Here is a 25,172-nt window from a genome sequence, read left to right as displayed (position 1 = left end):
AGCTCTGGGAACCTTTGGAACGCTGGAGGGGCCGCTATCAGCGCCGTTCGGTCGCGACTTCGGCGTTCTGAATGGTCAACGACATGGATGATGGTGAGAGCGTGGAGCCCAATGAGGAGCTCACCCCTGCTCCATTGACTTTTGGAGCTCGTCTGATTACGTAGCTGCCCTGATAAGCTTTGCTTACCTAAGCCGGCTATTCAACCAAGGTTAGGTCAGTTCTTCACGTCGGCTCGCAAGTTCCGATGCATCCTGTCTTTATCTTATCTTATCACGTTCGCGGGGTTGTTGAACGCACCACATCGTTTAATGACTCTCAAGTAGCGTTCAACTCCATCTCTAAATAGCCATCTTGCAGGCCGATTTGACAGTTGCTGCAAGCTGATGATGCTCGATCTTTCATACCACTGAGTCCAATACTGTAACTGTTCGCCGGTTGTTTTCATCTCATGCATCACCTTTCCCCGAGATAATAACATCAGCAATCAGTCTTTGATTTGAATGAGGAAATGACGAATAGGAGAGTTCCATATGCCTGCACCTGACTGAGTACATCATATTGAAACCAATCGATCATTCATTATTTACAAGAAAAGCCCTCTCTATGGCTTTCGTCAATGACTACATCGCGCAGAGCGACATGCAGAGGACCAGCAACCACCGATCGCAGGCGATGCCAAACTGTTATTACGTACAAGCTATCGGACGGCGGTCCAGCAACAACACGATGAGGCGAAATGGAGGTCATCCCAGGTCGTTTGCCAGCGTGGCGTGCGGGGAATCGTCCAGCGCCATGACCAAGTATGTACCCCGCGGATGGGATCTCCCGACCGGAACCCGGTCGATACTTGCGATTGAATTTGAAACTGTTGCAGATGAGTGCTGCTGAATGCAAGCTGATGTTATCTTTTACGATGTGGTGACAGGATGTCAAAGGCGCCTTGTTGATCGACCGAACGCAAGTCCCGAGTTCGTCCAACCACTCAGCGGCCGGTGGTCTCATTCGAGCATCCATTTCTGGAAAGTTTGTCCTGAGTGACATACTCACGCGTGGAATAGCTTGATAGGGAAACTAGCCTTTTGGTGGAGGGGCGGCTAGAGACCCAGCTGGTTGGGCCGATAACGCTCTATCTTGGCCTGGGCCATCGACGTATATCAGGGACCCTCACCTTACTCGGGTTGCTGAACGAGTTGAGACACGTCTACAATCGCCTTGATCGAACACTTATATCACTTGTTGTAACGAAAAGACTTATTTCACCTTCTTTCAGGCCACAGAGCAGGCATCCAGATTAAAGAAAATAGGATCCAGACATGTTCTTCCTCGCGGCGTTGGCGTTGGCCGTTGCCATCTTCTCTGTGTGGAGATGGAGAGGACGGCCCCTAAACAAAGTGAGTGTGTTGGACATTCTTCGACTGTCAAGTCTCTGACCAAAGCCCAGAAAATATCCCATGAGCCTCTACCATCAGAGAAGACGGACAGCGCTGCTGCCATTACACCCCTGAAGTGTTTCGACTGGGAGCAGACACCACCGGACAAGCATCGCCCCTTTAAGCCAGTCTACCACATCACCATGGGTAAGCCCCAGTCTATCTCGTCTTTCAAGGCGCCTCGTCCTCATATTAACCGTTTTCTCTCATAGCCATCCAGGGCAGTTCACCAGACGACCTTGTCATCATGGACAGCAACTACCTGGATCGCGTCAACGAACGTCGCGAGACCATCAAGCACCACGCACCCACAGTGCTGGGGGCTGTCCCCGAAGGCATACCGGCTCTCCACGAGGCATACACGTATCTGCTCGGAGAGTACCTGCCAGCTCGATTTCCAACCATGTTCGCCCTGTCCGAAGACGGCCAGGAGTTCTACAACAAGGTCACTAAGACATCGCTGCCTCTGATGCCACCCGAAGACCCCAACGCTGCGCTTCAAGCCCTGGGAGAAACCATTGAAGACGACATCTTCCTGCTGGTCGAGACTCCAGAAGGCCACCGCGCAGTCGCGTTCATCTGCTGCCATCCAGCTGGCTTTGATCCCTCGGACAAGCTGGGCAAGTTGCTGAAGGACATCCACACGCCCGTGCCGTCATACGAGAAGATCGGGGCCAGCATGGAACGCTTCTTTAGCCGATTGCAGGTGGGAAAGAGCGTCAAGCGCATGAACGTAAGTCATGAAGTTGTCTAGATGGGCGGGCTTGGACTAATTCAGCGGGTTAGTGGTCTATCTCGACGAGTGAAAGGCTCTTCAGCCCCAGCGGGCTGCACATTTACGACGGCGATAAGCCGCAGGAGGACGAGGATATTGACATTAGCAAGGTTCGCAGAACAGCCTTTATGTCAGAGAGAAATACGCAGCTAACGGTTTCAAGACCCGCCTTAGACAGGAACTGCAGACTTTGACCAGATTGCCCAAGACGGGCGCCATCATGTTCAGTTTCAAGACTTACATGACGCCGCTGGAGGAGATCAAGAACGAAGGCATTGGGCCGCAGGTCGCCGACGCAATTGAGGGTTTGAAAAGTGGTAATGCGCCGGGCATGTGGGTGTACAAGGGGGCGACGCGCTGGGGTAAGGGCGCCTGCGAATATCTGCGGTCATGAGCTGGAGGTATACACAGAGGACGAGAAGATGGTGAGCGATAAAGACTGGTGGTCATTGACAAAGGGAAAAAAAAAGCCAAAAAGACAAAAAACAAATCATCAACTCTTAGGTGGAATCTAACCACTAGATCTCCCCGAGGTGGGCTCGAACCACCAACCTCCAGATTAACAGTCTGACGCGCTAGCCAATTGTGCCATCGGGGATGTTGAGATGTTTGGATCTGACGACGGGTGCGCCGGAGCCGACTCAAGGCCCGCAGCGCAGGTCAGGACACAGCGGTGCACAACACAAAACCGGGGGCGCGATGTGGGCGCTTCGGATTGTCGGGCCCGATTCACGGAAATGCCTGTCGTTATTGGGCGATCTCCCGCTTGGGTTGTGCCGCTGTTGAAGCGATAGCCGAAAACACTGTGACCTTCCATCGTCGGCCTGGACATGTCTGTCACTGCATGACAATAATCACCTGCTGCTAATTGTTTGTGCCGTGCTACGGTCAGGGTGGCCGGTAACAAATCCGGTGGCTTCATCGGCTTCCAGAGTCAAAATACGCTTGAATCATCTTCCACCAACAACAAACGGTCAAACACAGCGCTGGGAATCGAATGAATTGACTTTTGGGATGAACTCGCTCAGGGTGTTCCCGGTCGTGCCGAATAGGGGCGCGCCCACCGGGCTCACAGCGTTCACAGCGTCTGGAAAGGCCCCCCGATCGAGTCTAGTGGCCCCGCTCCGCCCTCCGTGGAAATTTCCCAGGGGAAAAGCTTCACTTCTGTCACTTTTAAACAACCCCCTGCATCGACCTGCTTTTTTTCCCATACAAGGCGCAAACGAGATGTGGACTCGCCTTCATCTATACAAAGCGCCCCCCGCCAACCCTTGATGATTTCTCTCGCTCTGCCGCCCTGCTGGGAGACAGACTTGGGCTCTTTGGGGGGAGTCAAAGCCCGTCCGTCCAGTCCAGTCCAGGCCCTGCCCGGCCTGTTGGTCGTCGCGATCCCCCCTTCGGGCAGGCTTCGGCTCTCTTTCCCATGGCCTGCAACTTGGCAATAAACGCTGACCTTGCCGCCGTGCCTGGGATCCCATCCGTACCGTACCTGCATGCGTCTCGCTGCGGTATGGCGTGGCCTCATGGCCCATGGCCTCACCTGAAGCCAGGCACAACTCCGCAATCTAATTTGTTCCCTTCCTCGCCTGCACGGAGAAACACCCAAGCAGACACACACAACTCAATGTCATGATCCCTCCAGCACCCGCTGAACCGGGTAGCCTTGCCGTCCGACAGAGTGGCTTCTGCAGGCCCCAATCCCCCCAAAGGAGGCCACTCTACTCTATTCCTCGCAGCTAGGCCTGCGGGGTCATCTCCCTTCTGGGAATCACGGAGCGAGATGGCCTTCGATGTTCGGTTCGTCCCATCCAGGGCCACCGTGAGAGTGGAAAATTCATGTCCTACATAAAGAAGTGTGGCCGCCAGCGTGTGCCACCCCTTCTTTCCCCTCCCCCTTGGCTTTTGAGCTTATAACTTCATTCTCTCGTCCACTGAACTTCTAGAAGCACGGCCAAGGCATCGATTGCTGCGACCTGCGTCCTCTCTTTCTTCACTCACCCCTTCCATTCGTTCATTCAAGCTTCCTCCAAGCCGACCGGGTCGGTTCAGGCAACAGCACACCCACACATTCACTTACACCACAAGTCTCTTCAGACAACAACACAAATACCCGCAAAAATGAAGTTCAGCACTGTCAACATCGCCAGCGCGGCTCTGCTGGCTACCCAGGCCCAGGGTGCCATCGTCTGGGACGGCCGTTTCAACGACATGACCACCTCCAGCGACCTCGACAAGTGGTCCTGGAGCAACCAGGTCGGCGCCTACCAGTACTACATCCACGGCTCCGGCGCTACCACCGACTACGTCAACCTCTCCGAGGACTTCAAGAACCCCGCCGACACCGGCTCCAAGCAGGGCGCCAAGATCTCCCTGACCAGCACCTCCTTCTGGAACGGCCAGACCATGCGCCGCACCGAGCTCATCCCCCAGACCAAGGAGGCCATCGGCTCCGGCAAGAAGTACTACCACTTCAGCCTCAAGCGCAGCGACACCAACGCCCCCTCCCTGAGCAAGGAGCACCAGATCGCCTTCTTCGAGAGCCACTTCGTCGAGCTCAAGTCCGGCTGGCAGAGCGGCGCCTCCGGCACCGAGGACCCCCTCCTCCGCTGGGTCGTCGGCGGCACCACCCAGTGGAACGTCACCTGGGAGGCTGACGTCTGGCACAACGTCGCCTACGAGATCGACTTTGACGGCGGCTCCGTCGGCTTCTGGCACTCCACCGGCTCCGACGCCCTGAAGCAGATCGTCGCCCCCGTCAAGGCCTCCGCCTCCAGCAACGGCGCCGACTGGCACGTCGGTGTCCTCGAGCTCCCCCGCGACGGCTACCCCGATGAGACCGAGGACTTCTACTTCTCCGGCGTCTACATCGAGGACGGCGAGATCACCACCGCCGTCGGCTCCGGATCTTCTGACTCCGGCTCTGCCGCCCCTGCCTCCTCCGCTGCCCCTGCCGCCACCTCTGCCCCTGCTGCCACTTCTGCTCCCGCCGCCGCTGCCCCCACCTCCAGCGCTGCTGCCACCTCCTCTGCCGCCCCCGTCGCCTCTGAGCCCGCCAGCTCTGCCCCGGCCGCCACCCCCGTCTCTTCCGCTGCCCCCGTTGTCTCCGAGGAGCCCTCCGCTCCCGCTGCCACCACCCCGGCTGCCGCGACCACCAGCTCTGCCCCCGCCGCCTCGGCCTCTGCTAAGCCCGCTTGCCGTCGCCGCCGCCGCCGCAGCACCAAGCAGCAGCGCCAGTAAGCAGGTCGTTAATGGCCTAGCCCAATCATGAGACATGCCTCGAGTTCTCCGGACGTAATCGGCCGGGATCTTGAGGCGAGGAGGAGCGCGACCCCATTCTGATGTACATATCTTTTTTGCACATAGAGACTTTGGCACTGTGCCTATTGGACTTAGTTTTGAATATATTCTTCAGTGACGAATCTGTCTTCTTGAGTTGTCACAGGCGACTGCGGGTGACTCAAAGCTGTGGTCTGCTGCTAAGTAGGCCTTCGATATGCAAACCGTGCCAAATGACGTTGTAGAAAGGTCGTTTCAGCGTTACAGATAGTTCTCGACTTGCTGTTCAGTCCATTTCCAAAAGTCTTCAGCAAGGCCAGTGCCGCCTTCTTCGCGAGACTTGGAGCTTTCAACCAAGTCGCTCCTGATCGAGTAGAAGCGGCCCCAGGGAGCAACTGCATTGTTGAATTAGCCCGACTCAAGTTTGATTCTAGCAGACACTTACTCCAGTCTCCAGTCTTTTCGATAGTGACATCTGGTGAAACAGCGGCGAAGAGCTCCGTGTAAGCCCCGTAGATAGGAGGATACGTTGTGGTCTTCCTGAAGAACCGCGGAATGAAAGCAGTGATGTGACGGTCTAGGTCTGATTTCAGGTTTCCGGGATTCAACGCCTAATCGGATGTCAGATTCTGTCCTCTGCTTGATCGTACTCGCACATCGGCTCTTACCACGCTGATCACGCCGTCGGCCTTGTGTCGCTTTGCGAACTCTGTCGAGTGGAAATAATTCCCCGCTTTGCTGATTCCATACTTGACCTCTTTGAGTCTATCCCGCTTGTAGTCGAGATTGTCAATCTCAATGGCGGGAGTTGGTGAGAGGACTTCGGTAGCAGAGCTTGCCACCCAGACGACACGCACACTGTCCTTGGGCGCCGCCTTGGCCGTCCCCACCAGAGTGGGTGTGAGCAACTTGGTGAAGAGGAAGGGCCCGACGCAGTTCGTGCCCAGCTGCAGTTCGTAGCCTTGGGCGGTCTGGCTGCCCTGCGGTGGCATCATGACGCCGGCATTGTTGATAAGGAGGTGAAGTTGCGTTTCTTTGGCGAGGAACGCCTTGGCTGCCGGCTTGACGGTGGTCAGGTCGGCCAGATCAAGGGTTAAGAGTTCAAGCTTGCCCTTGGAGTCGGGAATCGCTTCCTTGATGGAGGCGATAGCTGCGCGTCCTTTTTCTTCGGAGCGCGATGTGGCGTAGACGGTAGCGTTTTTGGAGTAGAGGATCTGCGCGACCTCCTTGCCAACGCCCGTGTTGGCACCCGTTACGATGCATACCTGTACGACGTGAGACGAAGCCGTGCATGTGGGGTTGAGAGAGACTGACCCTTCCGGTGAGATCGGCAATGTCTTTCTCTGTGAACTGCGGATGCGGGGGGAAGGCCTGAGTGAGCATGCTAAAGGGGTTCAGCATCGTGGGAACCCATAGGAGCGACATGATGAAGTGTCCCTCGGGACGGCGCTGCGCTAAGATCTAGGGAGAATGAAGGATGATTAATGCTGGAGTTTGTTCGACGAAACAGTAGTTCAGAGAGATAGATACATCAGCGACGTCATCAGTGTTCAATCCAAGAACATCAGAGGAAGGGTCCAAGATCACACCGACTGCCGGGACATGACCTCCTCGCTGCACCGGCTGGGAAGGCCATTGGGCCGAAGCTAAGCCAAGAGTGGAGCACCCGTTTGGCAGGCGACGAGGGTGCTGCCAATTCAGGAAAGAGAGTAGCCCGTTCACCGAAGAGATAGAACGTGATTGGCGAGGGTCACCGAGGTGTGGTTGGAGGACATGATCAAGGTGCTGACACCGAGATCCACGGATGTACGGGATCGAGTGTTTATGTAAGTCATCGGCAAGTCAACCTTTGAATTTCCCGGCCACGCAAGCCAAGCCACGTGATACTTACCAGCCGGCAAGGCGCTTACCTAAGGCAGACCAGTCGTAAGGAAGCCCGAACAATGAGTGTTGCTCGTGTGGGGAGGCTGCCGACGGGTGCCGTGGGACATGGGGCGGGAGCCAATTCGCAGCCGTGATTGGCACGGCGCAGTGGTCTGGACTGCCAGAGCTCGAGCCAACGTCTAATGCAAGACCAAAGACCACTTTTTTGTGAGAGCCAGCGAGTTGTGTTCGGCCTTTCCTTTCTCTCCAGCCACACGATTGTTGCGCCTGAATCCCGTTGGCCAGAAGGAAACAAGAGACCACGCTAGAGGCCGGTTAGGAGGAGTCTCGCTCCCGCCAAACCAAACAAACAACCTACCGGATAGCCTAACGGAAGGAGAGCCTCACCATCCCAGGTCACTGGCCACCTTCTGATTGTGCATCACAACACCACCACCGCCGCTGCCACCGACACCGCTGCACGCCTCCTCGTCACGGCCTCATCGTCGCATCCAACTCTGCCCTGTACCGGATCGGAGCGGCCCTCAGCATCTCTACCTCATCCGCGTCGCGCACTCGAGCAACGGCATCTTCGCGTCCTTCCACCTCCCGCCTTGGCATCCACGCCCCACCAACGATCGTCCGTCGGTCCCCTTTCAGCCTTGTGCGGTTCGTCCGTCCATTTCTCGCGGGTTGATGCGCCCCCGACCCGACGCCGCGATACGACCAAAGGCGTGGATTGCGCTGTGCTCCACCTCCCTCATCCAGCAACGTTCCTTCGCCGTAGCCCGTCGCAGCTTCTATTTCCATCACAAGAGATGCTTTAACCAGAGGTTACAAGCTTACCCAACTCTCGCCTTCCCTCTTCCTGCCTGCCATCTACCTGCGGCTCCCGCCAGCATATTTACATCTTACCGATATTTCACGCCCGGACGTGCATCATACAAAAAGGAACGGCCCGGATCCGCTGCCGACGCATCTACGACATACATATCGGTGCATAAATATTGTGGTCAGCCCGGCGACATCATGTCTAGCCCACGTGCGTACCCATCACTTTCCCATCGCTTGGGTCTCAGTCGGGTCCCCCTCGCTAACATCCTTTTCTACAGTCAGCGCAGAGGAGGAGTCTCGCTACACCTCCATCGTCGACGGCATCCTTGCGACAGCGGACCTCACCACCGTCACCCGGAAAAAGATTCGCCAAGGTCTGGAGACGGCCCTTGGTGGAAAGGATCTTAGTGCTCAGAAGGTAGGCACACATACCACGTTTGGGCGACTCGGCGTTTGGGCGACTCGCGTGAACAGCACCGTCGGGCACAGGCTGACTTTTTCTTTTCCAGGATGCTATCAAGGCGCTGATCGAGGAGCGCTTCGACGCCATCTCCGGCTCACCAGACGGCAACGATCAATCCGCAAGCCCTCCTCATAAACGTGAGGCCAACGGTTACGATGACGACGAGGTCGACGGCGATGGCGAAATACAGGTGTCCGTGTCTCCCGTCCGCAAGAAGCAAAAGCGCGAGGATTCGTCAGAGGACGCAGATGCCAAGCTTGCCGCCGAGCTGCAGGCGCAGGAGAACCGCATGGCCAGAGGGCGGACGACCCGCGGCGGCAACGGGGCGACCAACAAGTCAAACACCAAGAAGAAGAGGACTGCTCCCAAGAAGAAGAGCGCGACAAAGGTTCGCGATGGTGACGACAGTGACATCGAGGGAGGCGAGGCGCCTAAGCGCAAGGCCGGTGGTGGTTTCCAAAAGCCGTTCAACTTGAGCTCTCCCCTGGCGGAGCTGGTTGGCGAGCAACAGGTATGTCCCGCTGACCGCACTTGGCCACTTGTACAGGCTCTAACATGTTTCGCCAGCTGTCCCGTCCGCAAGTGGTCAAGAAGCTTTGGGAGCACATCAAGGGGAACGACCTGCAGGACCCCGAAAATAAGCGGCAGATTCTTTGCGACGACAAAATGCAAGCCATATTCAAGGTGCCCAAGGTGGACATGTTCCAGATGAACAAGATGATCGGCAGCCATCTCTACCCAGTCGAAGCAGAGTAAGGCCGAGACTGCAACAGAGTGGGGCGGCGGTGGTGGATGTAAATACAGGCGTCTTTCTGGTTTGGGCTCAGCAGATTTTAAGGGTTCTTTGGTCGGGCATGGGGGAAACGGCAGCAATTGAACAGGTTCGCGATGGTTCCAGTAGAAGAGTTTGTGGATGGCACCGTCATAAGACATGGTTCGCCCCATATGGGCAACACCGGGAAACGCTGCTGCGTTTGAACTCGCAGCTATGCGCAGGGGAGCGTCTGACCTGCTCGGCCTTGAGATACTAGGCCGACACTAGTCTTAGTCTCCAATCTGTCTGAACTTGATCGGCATTGGTGAGGCTCGGTGACAGTGATGCAATCTAGCTAATATCAAAGGCCACCATACACGGGGACAATTAAGTAGCTCCAAGGTGAGTCACCTTGCATACATGCCAGAGTTCGTGGACGTTCAAACTCAATCAGATATTCATGTCTTCAATACCATAAGCACTGCCACTTAAACATCAACGCCACACACGCTGCCAACTTTGGCCGGTGACTCGATGCGTTACGAGAGCTGATTCCGAGCAACGTCTTATGTAATCATAGCACCCCACCCGAAGCTTCCACCAGCTGTCAGCCGGACGCAGCGCGTTGCAGGGGTGAATGACGCACACCGAGAAGCGAGAACCGGAGAATCCCCGGCAGGCCTTTTTTTTTTCTCTTCTCGCTCCCCGGCAGGGGACCTTTTGCTGGACCCCGCCATCCTCTCTGCTGGCATCCACCAATGCAAGTTCCTTTGGGAGCCACACATAATCATTAATTTGGACGTCCCTCGTCTCGCGGCACCCGAATAAAACCGTCCGCGCCGTCTGTCTCTTGCTTCCCTCGGTCTCCCTTACCCTCATTTTCAATTAACTGCTGTTCACTTCCCCGAATACTGCCGCGCGCATCGGAAGCCAGCTTCATATCCCTCGATAAGCATCCTGGTTCCACCAGCGACACTTTTCGCGCAACGGCAAACGGAGCAACCGTCAGCCTTGACCGAGCCCCCACCCGACAAGGCGCTTTCGATACCATACCTCTACCCAGAACAAGTCACCAAACAACGACGATCTCCATGGCGGACGCCCAAGTGTCTACTGAATCCTCGAACCCCTCGCGGGGCAATCGCAACCGTGGCAGAGGCCGCGGCGGCGGCGGTGGTGGTGGAGGTAATGCTGGATCTCGCGGCCGAGGCGGACAGAGGAGCGGTCGTGGTCGAGGAGGCAACAATGCTGGTGCCGCTGCCCAGTCCAAGGATGCAAGCTCCCCACAAGCTGCCCCGAAGCCTGAGTCCAAGCCGGTTGCCCGCGCCGCAGCAGATGCCGACGATGCTGCTAGCACCGACGGCGAGGTGTGCTTCATCTGCGCAGAGCCCATCAAGTTTCACTCCATTGCGCCATGCAATCACAAGACGTGCCATATCTGCGGTCTGCGTATGAGAGCGTTGTACAAGACCAAAGACTGCCCTCACTGCAGAGTAAGTCCTCTCTGTGTCCAGCGGAACTACGGAAGCTGACTTGAGCCAAGACACCCTCTCCCTTTGTAATCTTCACCGAAGACGCAAACAAGCGATACGAAGAATATTCCGACGCCGACATCACGAGTTTCGACAGTAACATCGGTATTCGATATGCAAACGAAGAAATCGTTGGCGATACTGTAGTGCTGCTCCGATATAACTGCCCAGCCGACGATTGTGTCTTCGCCGGCCTGGGCTGGCCAGACTTGCACCGACATGTGCGGTCGACTCACCAACGGAAGATGTGCGATCTGTGTACCCGCAACAAGAAGCTTTTCACCCACGAGCACGAACTCTTCGCCGATAAGGAGCTTGAGAAGCACATGAGGCACGGTGACGACAAGCCTGGCGCAATCGACCAGACTGGTTTCAAAGGTCATCCCCTCTGCGGGTTCTGCGGATCGCGCTTCTACGATGACGACAAGCTCTTTGACCATTGCCGTGAGAAGCATGAGAGATGTTTCCTCTGCGACCGAAGAGACTCGAGACACCCTCACTACTTTGTGAACTACCCTGCGTTGGAGAAGCACTTCGAGAAGGACCACTTCCCATGTCTCGACAGGGAGTGTTTGGAAAAGAAGTTCGTGGTGTTCGAGTCTGAGATGGACTTGAAGGCGCACCAGCTTGCTGAACATGCCGACTCTCTTTCTAAGGACGTCCGCAGAGATGCGCGCGTCGTTAACATGTCCGGCTTCGACTTCAGACCCAGTTACGAGAATGAGAGGCGAGGCGGAGGTGGTGGTGGTGGAGGAGGAGGATCAGGTAGCGGTCGACAAGGACGTGGCCGTGGCCGAGATCCTAATGCGGATCCCATCCCTCAGAGCTCAGCTCAGCCGCTTCGTCGTGATGAGCTTGCTTTCCAGAGGCAAATGGCCATTCACTCAGCACAATCAGTTTCCAACCGAACATTTGGCGGTCAGCTTTCTTCATCCTCCGCGCCATCACAGCCTACCTCCTCTCGCCAAGGCAACGCCCCTGCGCCTTCAGCAGCTTCCCGTCAGACGCCCGCTCCAGCACTGCCGACGACAGCGATGGAGCAACTAAGTGTCACTGATATCTCGTCACTGCCTCCTCAAGAGCGAGCGATGATGTTGCGCCATCAGTCCGTTATCGAACGTGCCGAAACCCTGCTCAAGAAGGATGAAGCGAAGATGAACACCTTCCGCGAACACATATCGTCCTTTAGGAGAGGGAAGTTCACGGCGCCTCAGCTTGTCGACGCCTTCTTCTCCCTCTTCGCAGACACGTCATCAAACGCTTTAGGAACGTTGCTTCGCGAAGTGGCCGATCTCTTTGAAGACAAGAAGAAGGCTGAGGCCCTGCAAAAGGCATGGCAGGATTGGCGGGCCATCAACGAGGATTATCCCTCTCTTCCCGGTCTGGGCGGTATGCACGGAGCTACCACATCGTCCAGCGGCTGGGCCAGTGCCGCGACCGCCTCTCCTGCCACACCTGGCGCTGCGCCCTCTTCGAAGCAGTCTAGCCGTGTCCTGCGGCTCAAGAATAGCACGCGCGCAGGTGCTGCTGGTCCCAAGCCAGTCACACCAGCTGCCACGACCAACTGGGTGCCTGGCTCCTCCCAGCCCCGTCCCCCGCCTCCCAACGCCTTCCCCGCTCTCCCGGCTGCCTCGTCGTCTTCATCGGCAGCAGCAGCCCCGAGACCGTCCTGGATCGGCCCGAACAACCCGTCCGCGAGCAATGGTAGCAGATCATCGGGACCCGCACCACGACAGGCCCGACCGGCTACTGGCGGCGATAACTTCCCTGCCCTGCCTCCGGCTCAAAAGCCTCTTACCACTATCTTTGGTTATGGCGGTGGCAGAGGTGTTCGCCGAGACCTGGGAGGCGCCTCGAGCAGCTTCAGCTGGGGTTCGGCCCCTGGAAGCGGCGCGGCGAGCGAGAACGCTTCAGAGAGGGAGGAGGAGGAAGCTCCCACTGGAGGCAAGAAGAAGAAGGGCAAGAAGGTGCTTGTGCAGTGGGGTTAGGTCTGCTTCCTGGATAACGAGGGCGAAACGATGGCTCACCAAATGACATTGGGCGCATTATTATGTATCCGATGGAATCGGCCGTACTGGGCCCAGGAGTTTTGAGAAAGGAAAAGTACAGAGAAGCTGAACAAAGCAAAGAAGATCAGACATGGGATGAGGTAGCGAGCAACTTAAGATTGTTGCGCCTGGTGGACTGCCTACGGAGTAAATGAGAACCCTGATAGACACCCGATTTTCATTAGCGACCCGCACAGTCCAAGGCGATAGAATGCCTTGCAACTCGCTGGCTACTATGCAGATGAAGAGTATGGACAAAGCGAGCAGAGATCTGACATTATGTGCCCCAGAAACGACGCTGACCACAGTTGGCTGATTCGATATCCAACGATCGTGTGGACTTCATCAAGCCTTGAATCGGCTGTAGGACCGTCAATGTTTCTCACTTTTAAAATTTGTAGACAGTCTTTGGGCTGTTGTGTTCGCTGTGCTGCTTGGCTAGGAAATTCACACGCAGTCTAATTGTTTCTCCTCGTTCACAGTATGCTGCGAAGACTTGAACACCCTCAGTCTCCAGGAAAACACAACGGTGGAGAACAACAGTCTGCAATTGCACGAGGGCTTGACTTAATCTGTCAAGAGTGCTGACTTTACAGTCTACTTTCGTACAAAACAGACCTGTAAAGTTTGTGTTATCATCACTGCTACTGCCGCGCCAGTCGGCACATCTCTTAATGATTCCGAACGGGACTCTTGCAGGTTGCAGCGATAAACTTGTTTGGATCGCCTGGTTCACGCAACTCCGATAGGGCAGCGTGACTTCGTTCAAGCAGATAACCCGTTCACCCTGGTTCAGGTGGTATCGAGGTTTCCTCAACTGGTAATGCGGTGACGGTTATCGCAACTTGGTTGATCACACGTGCCCCATGATGTGCCGATACCCTGGACTTGTCAAAAGAGGCAGGTGAGATTTCATGGTGAACATAAATAAGTCAGAAGCGACCGACAGGTTTAATCGCGGTCTTCTATCGGTCCAAGTATCGCATCAAGTCGATATCCATTTCAACCATGCATCGCAAGCTCTTTCTTCTATCGGTCTTCCTGCTGGCCAATCCGGTGTCGGCAGTGACATGGTACTTCCTCCGGTACTACCCCGCCTCCGGGCAGAAGTTCACCTCCTTCTCGGGGGACATGGTGATCCCGACCCTGCAGCAGGCCGGGGTGTACTACCTCTGGCCCGGGCTGCAGCCCACCGACAACTCGGGCGTCTACCAGAACGTGCTCGACGGCCGCTCCGGCACGTGGTGGTTCGGGTCCGGGTGGTGCTGCTCGAACCCGAGCCTGCCCTGGGGCGGCGGATTCAACACGTACGGCGGGGAGACGGTTTCGTTCGCGAATACGCTTAAGGCGGATGGTTCTGCGTGGACGACGACTGTCGTGAGACAGAGCAATGGCCAGAGTGTGGTAAATGACTTTGCGTTGGGTAAGTTTCCATCAAGGAGAGGGAGAGCCTTTGCCTGACATGGTGATACCAGCCGACAAGTCGTTTAATCAAGTTCTTTTTGCTATCGAATTGTAAGTAGGTCGGAGATCACCCGCTAGCCGTTCTCTAATGTCGATTCAGGTACGATGTTTCTTGGGACTTTGGCCCGTTGGAATTCAAAAACATTGTCATTGTAAGTAGAGTTGACTATCCTTCATTGACATTACCTCATGCTGTGTGCAGACATCCGAGGGAAGTTCGGACTCCAGCTGGTGCAACAGCTCGCCTCAAAACTACAACTCAGCCACGACTTACACCATGTCTGGGGTCAGCGCAAGCGTCAGTGGCACCACGGTCACTTGCACAATCCAGTCGGTCACTCTTCAGAGTCCGGCATGAGTAGTGGTATTCAGTGATTGCTATTATCGTGCTGTTGAATGAGGGGAAAACCTCCAATGACAAACATATGGGGAATCAAGAATCAGCTTTTTTTTTGTGAAATCGCCTCCATTCCCTCATCTAGTCGTGAAACGTAAAAGTAATTCAGTGAGCGCGGTGTGAATGTAACAAAACGATGATCCGGTAGTGCAAGCAAGCCTGCAGAAGTCCATCCATCCCGCGAACAACATCACTTCATGCCCAACAAAAGCGGGTGAGCCCAGTGAGACAAGCAGCGATGAAGCAGCTTAGGGAGCAGGGACCTGGGAGGGGTTCCACCAGGGGTAGAAGCGTTCGCCCTCGGCGAGGGTCTTGAGGGTACAAGCGGAACCCTCGCATCCAGCGCCGATCTGTTCGTTACCCCACCAGGGAACCTCGGCGCCGAACCACTGGACGGTGAAGAGCATGATGATGCCGGCGATGGCGATGCCGGCGGAGAAGGAGGCCGAAAGCACAAAGTTGTACTGGGAGGGTGTGTTAGCCAAGTTGGTCAGAGCAAGATTGGGGCATGGACCAGACGTACCTTGGACCAGAAGGCGAGGTATCGGCTGCGCACGTAGATCCACGACAACCAGGCGATGGGGACCGCGGGCCACGCGTACGAGAAGCTGTAGGGGGCCCAGTTGATACCTCCGTAGAAGAGGGCGACGGGGTGGAACTGGCGGAGGTAGCGGTTCTTGGGGAAGAACTTGACGCAGTAGTAGAAGATGATGGGCAGGGCGATGCCGACGGGGAAGCCGAGCAGCAGGTAGTTGTACTGACCCTGGTGGCCAAAGACCTTGATAGGGCCGATGGTGCCCCAGAGGACGGCGGCGGTGAAGAAGGTGTTGGGGCCGGGGCAGAAGAGACGCATCGGCGCCTGCGGGGTGCAGATGTTGGGGATGCTGATTTGGAAGTTGATGACAGCGGTGCAGATGAAGGTCGAGATGAGGGTGGCGATCATCTGGCAGGCAAAGGTTTGTCTGGGAGGGATCTTGAGGTAGTGCGCGACCTTCAAGTCGTTGGCGAAGTGGACGGCGTGAGCGCATGTGACGTATCTGTCACGGAGTTAGCCATCAAGATGTCGATGGGGGTGTGTTTGCAAACGTACCCGAAGGACTTGAAGAAGTTCATGGCCAGAGCGTTACCCTCAACCCACATGCCACCGATGAACTCGGCCAAGACATTCAACGTAACCTCGATACCAGTCATGGCCTTGATAATACCAATGGGGATGACGAAGACGACGGCCAAGAAGACACCATAGGGGACTACACCAGGGGTCGTGTAAGTAGGCCAGCCAGCGACACCAGCAAAGCCGAACGCCGCAGCAACCAGAAGGGTGCCAAGATACCACCATTCGGAAACTGTGGTTCGGTTAGCGAACGTATGGAATGGAACTAGGGCAAGTTGCGATGCTTACCTTCAGCATAGTTGGCCATCAGGCGGTTGTGGATATCCTTGTACTCTCCGTCGTTCTCGCCCTCCTTGGTAGTCTTGCGACGGCGAATGGTGTTCCACATGTTCTTGAAACCCATCATGATTTCGTAGCGGTGGAAAATGCAAACGTGGGTGATGGCGGCGCTGTACAGGGCGAAGAAGGAGCCATATACCAATGTATTGGCAGCACCGAGGTACGCAGCTGAGTAGTCCATGTACTTCTCATGGTCGTACATTCCACGGTCGTCGAGCGCTCTCGATACATTGTAGAGCTCACCAAAGTGGTCGAAGACGCGGTTGGAATTGATGGGGATGTAGGCCGTGTTCCAGGCGTTGGTGTAGTAGATACCCATAATCACAAATCCGAGCAGCCACATGCCCAGCGTGCGGTTGAAGGTCGAGAAGGCAGGCACCATGAGGGGGTCAACGCTGTCGAAGAGCATCACGTTCCAGTCAAAGGTGGGCCAGAAGTTGAACATTCCCAAGCCGTTGCGGAAGCCGGTCGTGATCTCGAGATTGTGGTTGTTTGGTGCGATCCATGTCATCCAGCTGAAGAAGGTCAAGACCTCAAAGAGGTAGTTGGGGAACCAGAAGTAGATGAACATGGCGCCGAAAGACCAGAGGAAGAACTTGTAGCGGGTCATTGAGTACAGCTTTTTGAACGGGCCCGGTACGGAGGTGTTTGTCTCGTTGTGGAGTGCGGAGTTGAGAGCAATCGTGACGAGGGAGGCGGGCCACACGCAGTAGGAGGGGTAAACAATGAATCGTCGAGTCAGTCCTTTTGGATGTCAGCAGCTAGTCTTCATTGCTAGCCGTTCTCAATCACTTACCAGCAAGTCCATATCCAATGAAGTTGGTGGACAGCGCAATCAGGATCTGATAGGCAAAGCTCTTGGCGTACGGCTGGTTGAAGTACTGCGGAAGAACCTGGGTCCAGACAATGTACTGGGTGTAAGGCAGCGACTTGGCAGTGTTGGCCATGATTGCGATGAGCATGTGCTCCTTCTTGTTGAAACGGCCTGGGTTGAGGGGCAGCTTGATGCCGAAGCCGAGGGGGATCATGGCGTTTGGCATCCACTTCTCCCACGCCTTGCCGATAGGGAAGGCCAAGAGCTGGGCGACGTTGGATTCGATTGAGATCAGCGGTTGGCGCACACTGAAGAGCTGTGATGGCTGTCAGCTTGTGCTTTGGTCACTGTATGATGCGCAAATAGGTTACCTGGTTGATGAAAGCAAGGAAGACGGAGAAGAAGACGCCAATGGTCCAGGCCCGAATCGTGCCACAGGGCATGGCCGGATCGTCCTTGTTGTCAACGACGGCTCGCACCTCGGCATACGGGCTGTTGTTGGTGATCAAGGCAGCCTCCAGCTTCATCTCCCAAATGATCTCCTCGTGCTTCTCAGGGTTCTCGATAACATCATCATTGTCTGTTACAGTCAGCGCTGCGCAGAGACAGTAGTGAGTCGGACCTGGAACTGACCGAGGAACTCGTGAATCTTGATGAGAACACTGTGAGGGAAGTTTGGGTCACGGTCGTGGATCTTGAGCACATTCTGCATCATCTTGCGCACGCCCTCCAGAGAGAGGGTGGCGGCGATGGCCTTGGCCTCGACGAGATCATCCTCGGTGACATTGAGTTGACTTCCTTGGTGTAAGCTAGGGCTTCGAGCATTCGAAGTTTTGTTCATGGTGACTTACGACTCAAAGGCATGCTCCTCGGAGTCCAAGCGATGGAGCTCTTGTGCTTGATAGTCCTGAAATATAAACCTCAGTGACTCTTCGTATCTTTCGCAACCTTGATGGTACTCACGGCTGGAATCTTCTCATCAGTCAACACGCCCTGCGCCTTCCCGATCTCAATTGGGGTGACGGGCGATTCGGTCTTCTCGTTCACCATGGCGGTTTTCCGACGACAACGTCGTGTATGTTGGGGCTAGAGAAGAACAGATTGCAGGTGAGGACGAAGCCAGCTCCCCGGGACGGACCCGATAATTAAAGTATTTTCAATTACGAGGAAGACGGTAACGCTTATCAGCGGTGCCACGCCGCCGGCGCCCAGATGCCAACCGGGTGCTCTGCATATTTTGGACTGCTCTTTCTGGGAAGACGAACGGTGGCAAGGTTCTGTGGTGATTCTCGGGAGCATACCCAGTCTAGGCCGCCTGGGCAGCATCTTGGCTCGCTCTCGAAAAGATCGACCTTCTCGGACAGGTATGCTGCCGATATCAAGGGTGGTGGACAGCAGATACGCAGGACAGAGAAGATTGGTTCGCAATAGCAAGGTTACTCGCCCCCAACTTGAGCACAAGGCTCGGCGCCGTACGACCCAGTCTGGTCGCAGGGTCTCGAGGGAAACGATTGCATTGGCCAATTATTTGTTTGGTCACTTGAGGTCAGAGGAAGAGAGGCGGGGAAGACTTGACAGGGTCGCAGAGCTGCGAGGGAGGGACGCCCCAGAGATTTGGAGTGGAACACGGCCATCCCTGTCGCGTGGTACATCGGCTACGTGGGGGAGGGCCACTGCCAGTCAACCGGAGACACGGCGTGTTCATGAGTTTAGTTCCCGCGCTTTCTGCAGCGCTTATTGTGAGGAGTTGATGATTCTCAGCTCAGATCTACAGCCATGACATGTTTGCGAAAATCATGTTCCATAGGGGGCGACAGACACCGTCAGTGCTTTCTTTTTAGCATCAGAGATTGAGGGTGTGGCTTGCAGGATGACGATACCCTGGGAGATCAATGTCTCCTTTGCGGTATTAGCAAGTCCCTCCAACGAATTAGGTAAGATGAATATGGGAACCACTCAAGAGGTGACAAACGTGATGAATGAGGCAAGTCGCGTAGCTTTAGCAGCAACCCTCTCCTGTAGAGAGGCACGAGTGGCTTCCCGAAGAGAATATTGCGATGCCGCCGGAGACTTTGAGAACGCCGAGGCTTACAAAAGACCCTCATGGTACTTTTGCTTCTCTTTTGGTTCTTATTGAGTGCATAAAGGCTAGCTACACTTGTGGAAGGAGGTTTCAATATGGCTTCAGCTGACGGATGTTTCCCTGCATGTCCCGGGGAGACGGTTCAGTCAGCTTGTGACCTTGAGCCGAGATGCTGCGAAGAGCAAACAAAGCAGAGGGCGGTTCCGTGGGCCAGCAGTCGCTCAATGCAGAGATGAGAGGGATGATGAGGGAAAGGCCGAACGACGGGAACCAAGTGTCACTGGGGATGAAGAGAGACGAATCACGTGTACCATGCAAGGGCATTTAAGGTTAAAATTGGCGCCAACACGGGCCAGCTCGTAAAGAGCCAGCTGGCAGTAAGCTTCCTATGGCTCCTGCCAGCTGGCGTCAGTTTCCTCTCTTCTCGCGTCTTTCTCTCTTCCTTCGTCCTCTTCATCCCACTTCACATCATCCTCAGAGCTGAAGTCGTTCGCAGTCGTCGCCGCCTCTATATCTCACACGCCATCTCCTGCAGCTCTGAACCATGTCTCATGCCGGGAACTTTTGTGCGTCAAACTTGCGTCAAAAAGAGAATTGTGCCCGCGACATGGAGCGGCAGTAAAAACGAAGGCTGGCTGAATATGTCGCCAACCAACTGCGCTTGATCGATAGGTTGTGCCGTGAGACCAGCCCGCATCTATCTCTGCTCCCGGATTAGATTGATTGCGTGGCAGGTCTGTGCCGCTCACCAGAGCCATCGTTCAATATCCCCTCACCCAGCATCAATGTTGGTCTTCGTCTTGGTGGATTTCCTTCAAGCGGCCGTCCAGGGCCCCTGCAATGACACCCCTCTTTACCAACGACCCTCGATATCTCGAATTGGTCGGGTATCGGCATGCACAGCTCTCGTCAAGGACCAGTCGAATCATGTCTACGCGTCGGCAGGTTTCAATCCTCCTCGCGTCCCGTTCGGGCAGGAGGATAAGGCTCGCGCTATATAAAAGTCGGCACGACCACTTCCTTGGCTTTTCTTGGTTTTCTCTTGGAATTTTCTTGGGCCTTCACCCATCCCTCTACGCTCACATTTTGGCTTTATCCTATCAAACGTCCTCCAATCATTTACGCCTTCTCCGCGTTTGAGTCCCTTGGCGTTTCTGGCCTATCTCTGCCAAACTTGCTCTTCCTACAGAGGCCACCCCTCACGAGCCGACTTATCTCATTCTGTCAAACACCACTTACGGCAACGGCGCCATCATCTCAGTGCCAACGGGCTAACCGTTGTGCTGTTCGATAGCATCGATCGATTCGCAGTGGCTGGCGTGGCCCGTCTTGTCGTGCCGCAGGTGGCGCTCAATGGAAGTCTGATCGAAATGGAAGGTATTCTGGAATAAATCCAGAGAAGGGGGCGTCCAGTTGATGGCCGCATGTCGAATGCGATTCGTCAACCAACCCTGGGCTTATCGCCATATCTCGCCAAGCAGCCAAGCCTTTTGGTCCAGCAGGCCTCCATCGTCAACTCTTCCAGTTTCAACGCTGTTGGCAACAAGTCGGCAGATTCCGCTCGATATTCGGCTGTCCGTGCAAAGGTGCTCGTACGAGCTGCCCTCTGGAGATTGGGCATCCAGCCACGCCTGCCATGAGGAAGTGCTGCTGCACAGCTCCACGAATCTACACCCACAATCCGGCCGCAATTGTTCCGTCGCGGAGGCCGCTCGAGTCTGGATGAGAGACCCCTTAGCATGCAAGTGCATCCAACCTGCACATGTGTGGTGGGTTCAGAGGACGCCACGCGCATCGCAACACTGGGACCAGTCTTCTCCCACGAACTTCGTTAGAACCGGGTGATCACCTGCTTTCCAACGTTCTGGATGAAATGAATCTGGTGTTTCGCCACTGAAGAAGTGTTTCGCCATTTACACCTGCAGGCCGTGTGTGGCTGCGCGCATTATCAGTGGCATCGCCACAGGATCGACGACTACCTGCAACATCGCGAACGGTAGATGGAACTCCTCAGTACTGGCTATTCATCGCGGGGTTGAGAAACAGAGACCAGACATCTCAAGCGGGATGATTGCCACCCATCTACGGTCGCCGTATTCTTCTCATCCTCTGTCACAGGCTGATGATACGACGTCTCTGAAGGGGCGGAGGAAGTCCTCGTTTGGGTAGCCAAGACCTCGCATTCCGATACCTGCAGCAGCAGACAGGGCTCAGGTGCAGGTGTCCCCTTTGTCCCATGCGCAAACGATGCTCCTGTCACTCTTGGCGCAACCGCCGGCATCGATGCAGCTTTGGGAACACCAGCACCATCACGACATCCCGAGAAAGCTTTCGCGAGCATCGAGGCTTCGCGTTTACACCGAGCCCTTCTTGATCGTCTGATATTCCCGTTTATTAGGAAACCGTACGATTCACGCGTTTACATACGCAAAGCCTTTGCTTCTGATGATTTCGACGAACCTTTCGGTGGCCCTTGGGAAGTGGTGGCTTGCTTTTGGATGTCTCCGTTGGCTCACGCATCGCCGCAACTGGTTTGCGGGCTACGAGAGCCTTTGGTGGGATGACCTGAATCGGGAAGAGATTGGCGACATATCGAGCTTGCGCAATCATGTCAGCCTGCTGTGCCAACCTCCTTCTCCTTTGGTGCAGCCATCGTACGTCAGAGCAAGATCTTCTCAGTACCAACGAGTTGGTACTGGAGTGACATTGTCTGGGTAAGTGTGTACATAAACCATGTCATCTCAACCAGCTGGATGCCGGTTCGGGCTCGCCACGATAAGGGCTACGAAGTTCCAACCTGAACTGAACGAATGATAGCAGTCTAGATAGACCAACACCTTTACTGGGCCATATCAGCGATCCTAACCTGTGCATTAGTCTCGTGCGGCCGCAGTTCGGTTCTTTCCAGGAAGAGTGTGGCAACACTACATTGTTCTACGTTGCCTTCTCTGCAGATATGCTATGCAATGTATCATGCTGCCAGCCGGTCGATTGTCACTTCATGTCAGAGGATCGACGTCTGGGCACATGTCAATATAGCTGCACATATTTCCTTATGTATCATTACCGTCCACGTTCGAGACCGAGCCGAGCAGCATGTACGTAGCTGAGGGTTTATACTTCATCATGGAATAGACGAACAGTAGAGGACCGAAGTTTGTTTTGGTTCTGAAATATCAATCTCGAAAGCGGATACAACCGATAGTGGATAGCAATGGACGCGGCTCTGATCCCATTTCGAGCCCTTCCGGCTTTGAAATTTTTTTTATCTTATTTCTTGGATGCCTTTCATACTGTCGTTCTGAAATGCGGCCGATGGTATGCCTTGCTATGGCCGAGCGCGATGCCGGCTTCCTCAAATTGTCGACGGGATGATGTCTAACCACCATCCTTGTTGGTCCTCTTGACAAACCTATCAACTTCAATCCAGCCAAAAGCAGTGAAAGACTAAGTATGATAACTACACTATATGCTTGATAACTAAGCTCCCGCTTACTCACTCCGCACGCTTCGGATAGGCTGAGCAGCTGCAGCTCCTCTATCAAGCTTCCAACAAACGTGAGCATGTGGTTCAACTGCTCACTATTCAACCTCGCATCACGATCAACAGCCGCGGTACTTTGAATATCCCCCGCCGAGGTTCCGGCTCATAAGAAGCTCCTCTACGATAAGCGAGCTCTTGCTTCTCCCCTACTAGCATTCGGGTTTCAATTCAGGGTTCTCGGCACCCGCGGCGCCACCGGAAAGGTTCGAGCATCTAGACGAACACAGTGTACGCTGTTGGAAATCGGGCACCCCGCCTTGGAGATCGTGTGTTCTATGGTTTCCAAGACTATAGTGTCTCGAAGTAAGCCTCGTGGACGCAGGTGACGTCTTCCCTGGGCAGAATAGCCTCTAATCCTCTGTCTCATCAGGAGTCTGTTCTCCAAGGGGTTCGTAGACGGCCGTGCGTTGGTGTATTGTCTTCTTTTAGAAGTCGGCTACGTGTAGATTAGTCAGTGATGTCATGGCAAACGTGCATCTTATCTATACATGTATCGTCCGATCTTAAACGTGGTTTGAGAGGTGTCAAACGATTACCGAAATAGTACAACATATGTTTCCGGTCCGGGAAATCCGACTGATCTAAGCGTCCCTTCTCCGGCTTCTTTTCCACAATGCCGGGGAGAAACAATTGTGTTGATGTCAAGGTTTTTCTAATCGCTGTACGTGCCTTGTAAAACTCATCGCAACCCAAGCTTTAGGATTCGACATGCGGAACTCTTTTACTTGAGGAGGTTTATGAAACAACCTTCTGCAGAGGTATATTGACGTTACATCAGACGGAATTTCGATCCCACGCACGACTCGATTCGCAGGCTCGTCCCTTCTCAACCCCTTCCGGAAACGACACCATACCTTCCCAACCCCATCGCCGCACCGAGCAGGATCGCAAAAGGCGCGGCTACACTATAGTACCTGCCCCCAACATACGCCGTGGCCGCAACCACGATCCACCAAGGGTCGTCCCCCAGACTCCTCCCCGCCTGGAACCCCTCGTCCAGATACCCAACCTGCCAGATCCTGTACACCGCCGTGTAAATCAGCCCAACAGCCGCGGCATTCACGCCCCTGACGGCCGCTTTGACCCACGGCCTGCTCCGCAGCACGCCCCAGACGCCCATCGTGCCGTGGACCAACACAATGCCGGGGGTGAAGATGCCGACGAACGCAACCACCGCACCAGCCAGGGGCGAGCACCCCGCGTTAGCCGCGGTGAGCCCGCCCAGGAACACGGCGAAATTGAAGTTGGGCCCCGGGAAGGACTGGGCGATGGCGAGGCCGATGAGGAAGTCGCGCGGGGAGACCCAGGTTTCGGCGACGACGTACTCGCGCAGCAGGGGGATGACGACGGGCCCGCCGCCGAAGATGATTGTGCCAGCGAGGTAGAGGTTGGAGAAGAGCCGGTAGAGGACGGGCAGGTCGGCGACCACGCCGCGGATGATCATCGCTGTGAGGAAGGTGGCGAAGAAGGTGAGGATGAGGGCGGTGCCGGATTTCCAGGAGAAATCGAGGCGGAACTCCTTCGGGATGACGCGGGGCTCTGGGGCCGTATTTGCACCGGACAAGACGGGCTCATCGCGGGTCGGTGCCGATATGCGGGTTGCGGGAGACGGGCCGGCCAAGTCGTGCCCCTGAGCACCGTCGTCTTGTGACCTCTCTCTCCTCCTCCCGCCCAGAGCCCTCAACACCCCGATAATTCTCCTCGCTGGGCGGTGAACCCAGCGGTAATCATGTACAACAGCCGCAACACCCGCCGCGGCCATCAACACGGGAAAATACCAGAGCGTATTGTACATCATACCTGCCGCGGCGGCAAGGAACACGAGCGTGCGGGTGAGTCTATCAGCCACGGCTTTGTGCGAGAGCTCGACGGCGGCAAGGGCGATTATGCCTACCGTCGCGGCATTAAGGCCGGAGAGAAGGGCATAGACGGCACGTGGGAGCGAGGTGCCGATGCTGGAGACACCGATGGAGAGGGCGTACATGCCCGCTGCGCCCGGAAGGCTTTTCGAGAGAAACAGGGTTAGACATGGGCCGCGAATAGGGGATTGATCTTCCTCCCTCTCTTGGACATAGTATTCTCACCTCCAGATGAAGAAAGCCAAGACGGCACCAGGAGCTCCATGTCGGATGAGGTTGATACAGTATACCATCTTCGTGCTCGCCGGGCCGGAGAGAGCCTGGGAGATGCTGAAGAGTTCTTGGTACTATTATTCAAATCAGAGGGGGCTCGAAGTCATCATCGGGATCGCGAGGGTTGTAACCATTTGCTCGTCGATCCATTGTAGGCGTTTCACGAATCGGTCATGCAGCTGTGGTTGTCAGTCAACGTGTACGACTGTGCAACTTCTCGACGAGGATCGTTGGACAGACAATTTTGAAGTGCACTGGTGGTCCCCCGAACGCCGTGAGGCCGAGGTGCCAATTGTGCTTGAAGATGTC

General features: G+C 55.4%; 8 protein-coding genes across 8 annotated transcripts; 5 read left to right on the top strand and 3 right to left on the bottom strand.

Annotated features, from left to right (window-relative positions):
- Positions 1-1,314: 1,314 nt before the first annotated feature.
- Positions 1,315-2,600, top strand: CGCS363_v000040 (uncharacterized protein; the record flags this gene model as incomplete). Its single annotated transcript, XM_036631889.1, has 5 exons — positions 1,315-1,392; positions 1,443-1,578; positions 1,644-2,164; positions 2,218-2,316; positions 2,370-2,600. 5 exons carry the CDS (start codon positions 1,315-1,317, stop codon positions 2,598-2,600), a joined length of 1,065 nt encoding a protein of 354 aa, XP_036501677.1.
- A 1,724-nt stretch (positions 2,601-4,324) lies between these two features.
- Positions 4,325-5,443, top strand: CGCS363_v000039 (uncharacterized protein; the record flags this gene model as incomplete). Its single annotated transcript, XM_036631888.1, has 1 exon — positions 4,325-5,443. One exon carries the CDS (start codon positions 4,325-4,327, stop codon positions 5,441-5,443), a length of 1,119 nt encoding a protein of 372 aa, XP_036502391.1.
- Positions 5,444-5,743: 300 nt separating this feature from the next.
- On the bottom strand, positions 5,744-6,907 carry CGCS363_v000038 (putative oxidoreductase; the record flags this gene model as incomplete). Its single annotated transcript, XM_036631887.1, has 4 exons — positions 5,744-5,877; positions 5,928-6,093; positions 6,151-6,747; positions 6,797-6,907. 4 exons carry the CDS (start codon positions 6,905-6,907, stop codon positions 5,744-5,746), a joined length of 1,008 nt encoding a protein of 335 aa, XP_036502392.1.
- A 1,467-nt stretch (positions 6,908-8,374) lies between these two features.
- Positions 8,375-9,398, top strand: spp27 (Upstream activation factor subunit spp27; the record flags this gene model as incomplete). Its single annotated transcript, XM_036631886.1, has 4 exons — positions 8,375-8,387; positions 8,458-8,597; positions 8,689-9,153; positions 9,210-9,398. 4 exons carry the CDS (start codon positions 8,375-8,377, stop codon positions 9,396-9,398), a joined length of 807 nt encoding a protein of 268 aa, XP_036502393.1.
- A 1,089-nt stretch (positions 9,399-10,487) lies between these two features.
- CGCS363_v000036 (E3 ubiquitin-protein ligase hel2) lies at positions 10,488-12,916 on the top strand (the record flags this gene model as incomplete). The annotated part of the gene is made up of 2 exons (XM_036631885.1): positions 10,488-10,889; positions 10,940-12,916. 2 exons carry the CDS (start codon positions 10,488-10,490, stop codon positions 12,914-12,916), a joined length of 2,379 nt encoding a protein of 792 aa, XP_036502394.1.
- A 1,068-nt stretch (positions 12,917-13,984) lies between these two features.
- Positions 13,985-14,798, top strand: CGCS363_v000035 (uncharacterized protein; the record flags this gene model as incomplete). Its single annotated transcript, XM_036631884.1, has 4 exons — positions 13,985-14,399; positions 14,452-14,491; positions 14,541-14,592; positions 14,643-14,798. 4 exons carry the CDS (start codon positions 13,985-13,987, stop codon positions 14,796-14,798), a joined length of 663 nt encoding a protein of 220 aa, XP_036502395.1.
- Positions 14,799-15,085: 287 nt separating this feature from the next.
- Positions 15,086-18,154, bottom strand: isp4-4 (Sexual differentiation process protein isp4; the record flags this gene model as incomplete). The annotated part of the gene is made up of 9 exons (XM_036631883.1): positions 15,086-15,301; positions 15,361-15,874; positions 15,928-16,183; positions 16,240-17,034; positions 17,087-17,420; positions 17,476-17,684; positions 17,738-17,898; positions 17,956-18,011; positions 18,068-18,154. The coding sequence occupies 9 exons, from the start codon at positions 18,152-18,154 to the stop codon at positions 15,086-15,088; spliced, it is 2,628 nt and encodes an 875-aa protein (XP_036502396.1).
- A 5,403-nt stretch (positions 18,155-23,557) lies between these two features.
- On the bottom strand, positions 23,558-24,883 carry CGCS363_v000033 (uncharacterized protein; the record flags this gene model as incomplete). The annotated part of the gene is made up of 2 exons (XM_036631882.1): positions 23,558-24,734; positions 24,816-24,883. The coding sequence occupies 2 exons, from the start codon at positions 24,881-24,883 to the stop codon at positions 23,558-23,560; spliced, it is 1,245 nt and encodes a 414-aa protein (XP_036502397.1).
- Between the last annotated feature and the right edge of the window lie 289 nt (positions 24,884-25,172).

Source organism: Colletotrichum siamense (genome assembly GCF_013390195.1).
Source record: "Colletotrichum siamense strain Cg363 chromosome Unknown KSG_Cg363_contig01, whole genome shotgun sequence".
Classification (NCBI taxonomy): domain Eukaryota; kingdom Fungi; phylum Ascomycota; class Sordariomycetes; order Glomerellales; family Glomerellaceae; genus Colletotrichum; species Colletotrichum siamense.
Note: the sequence above shows the minus strand (reverse complement) of the source record. Positions and strands in the feature narration are given on the sequence as shown.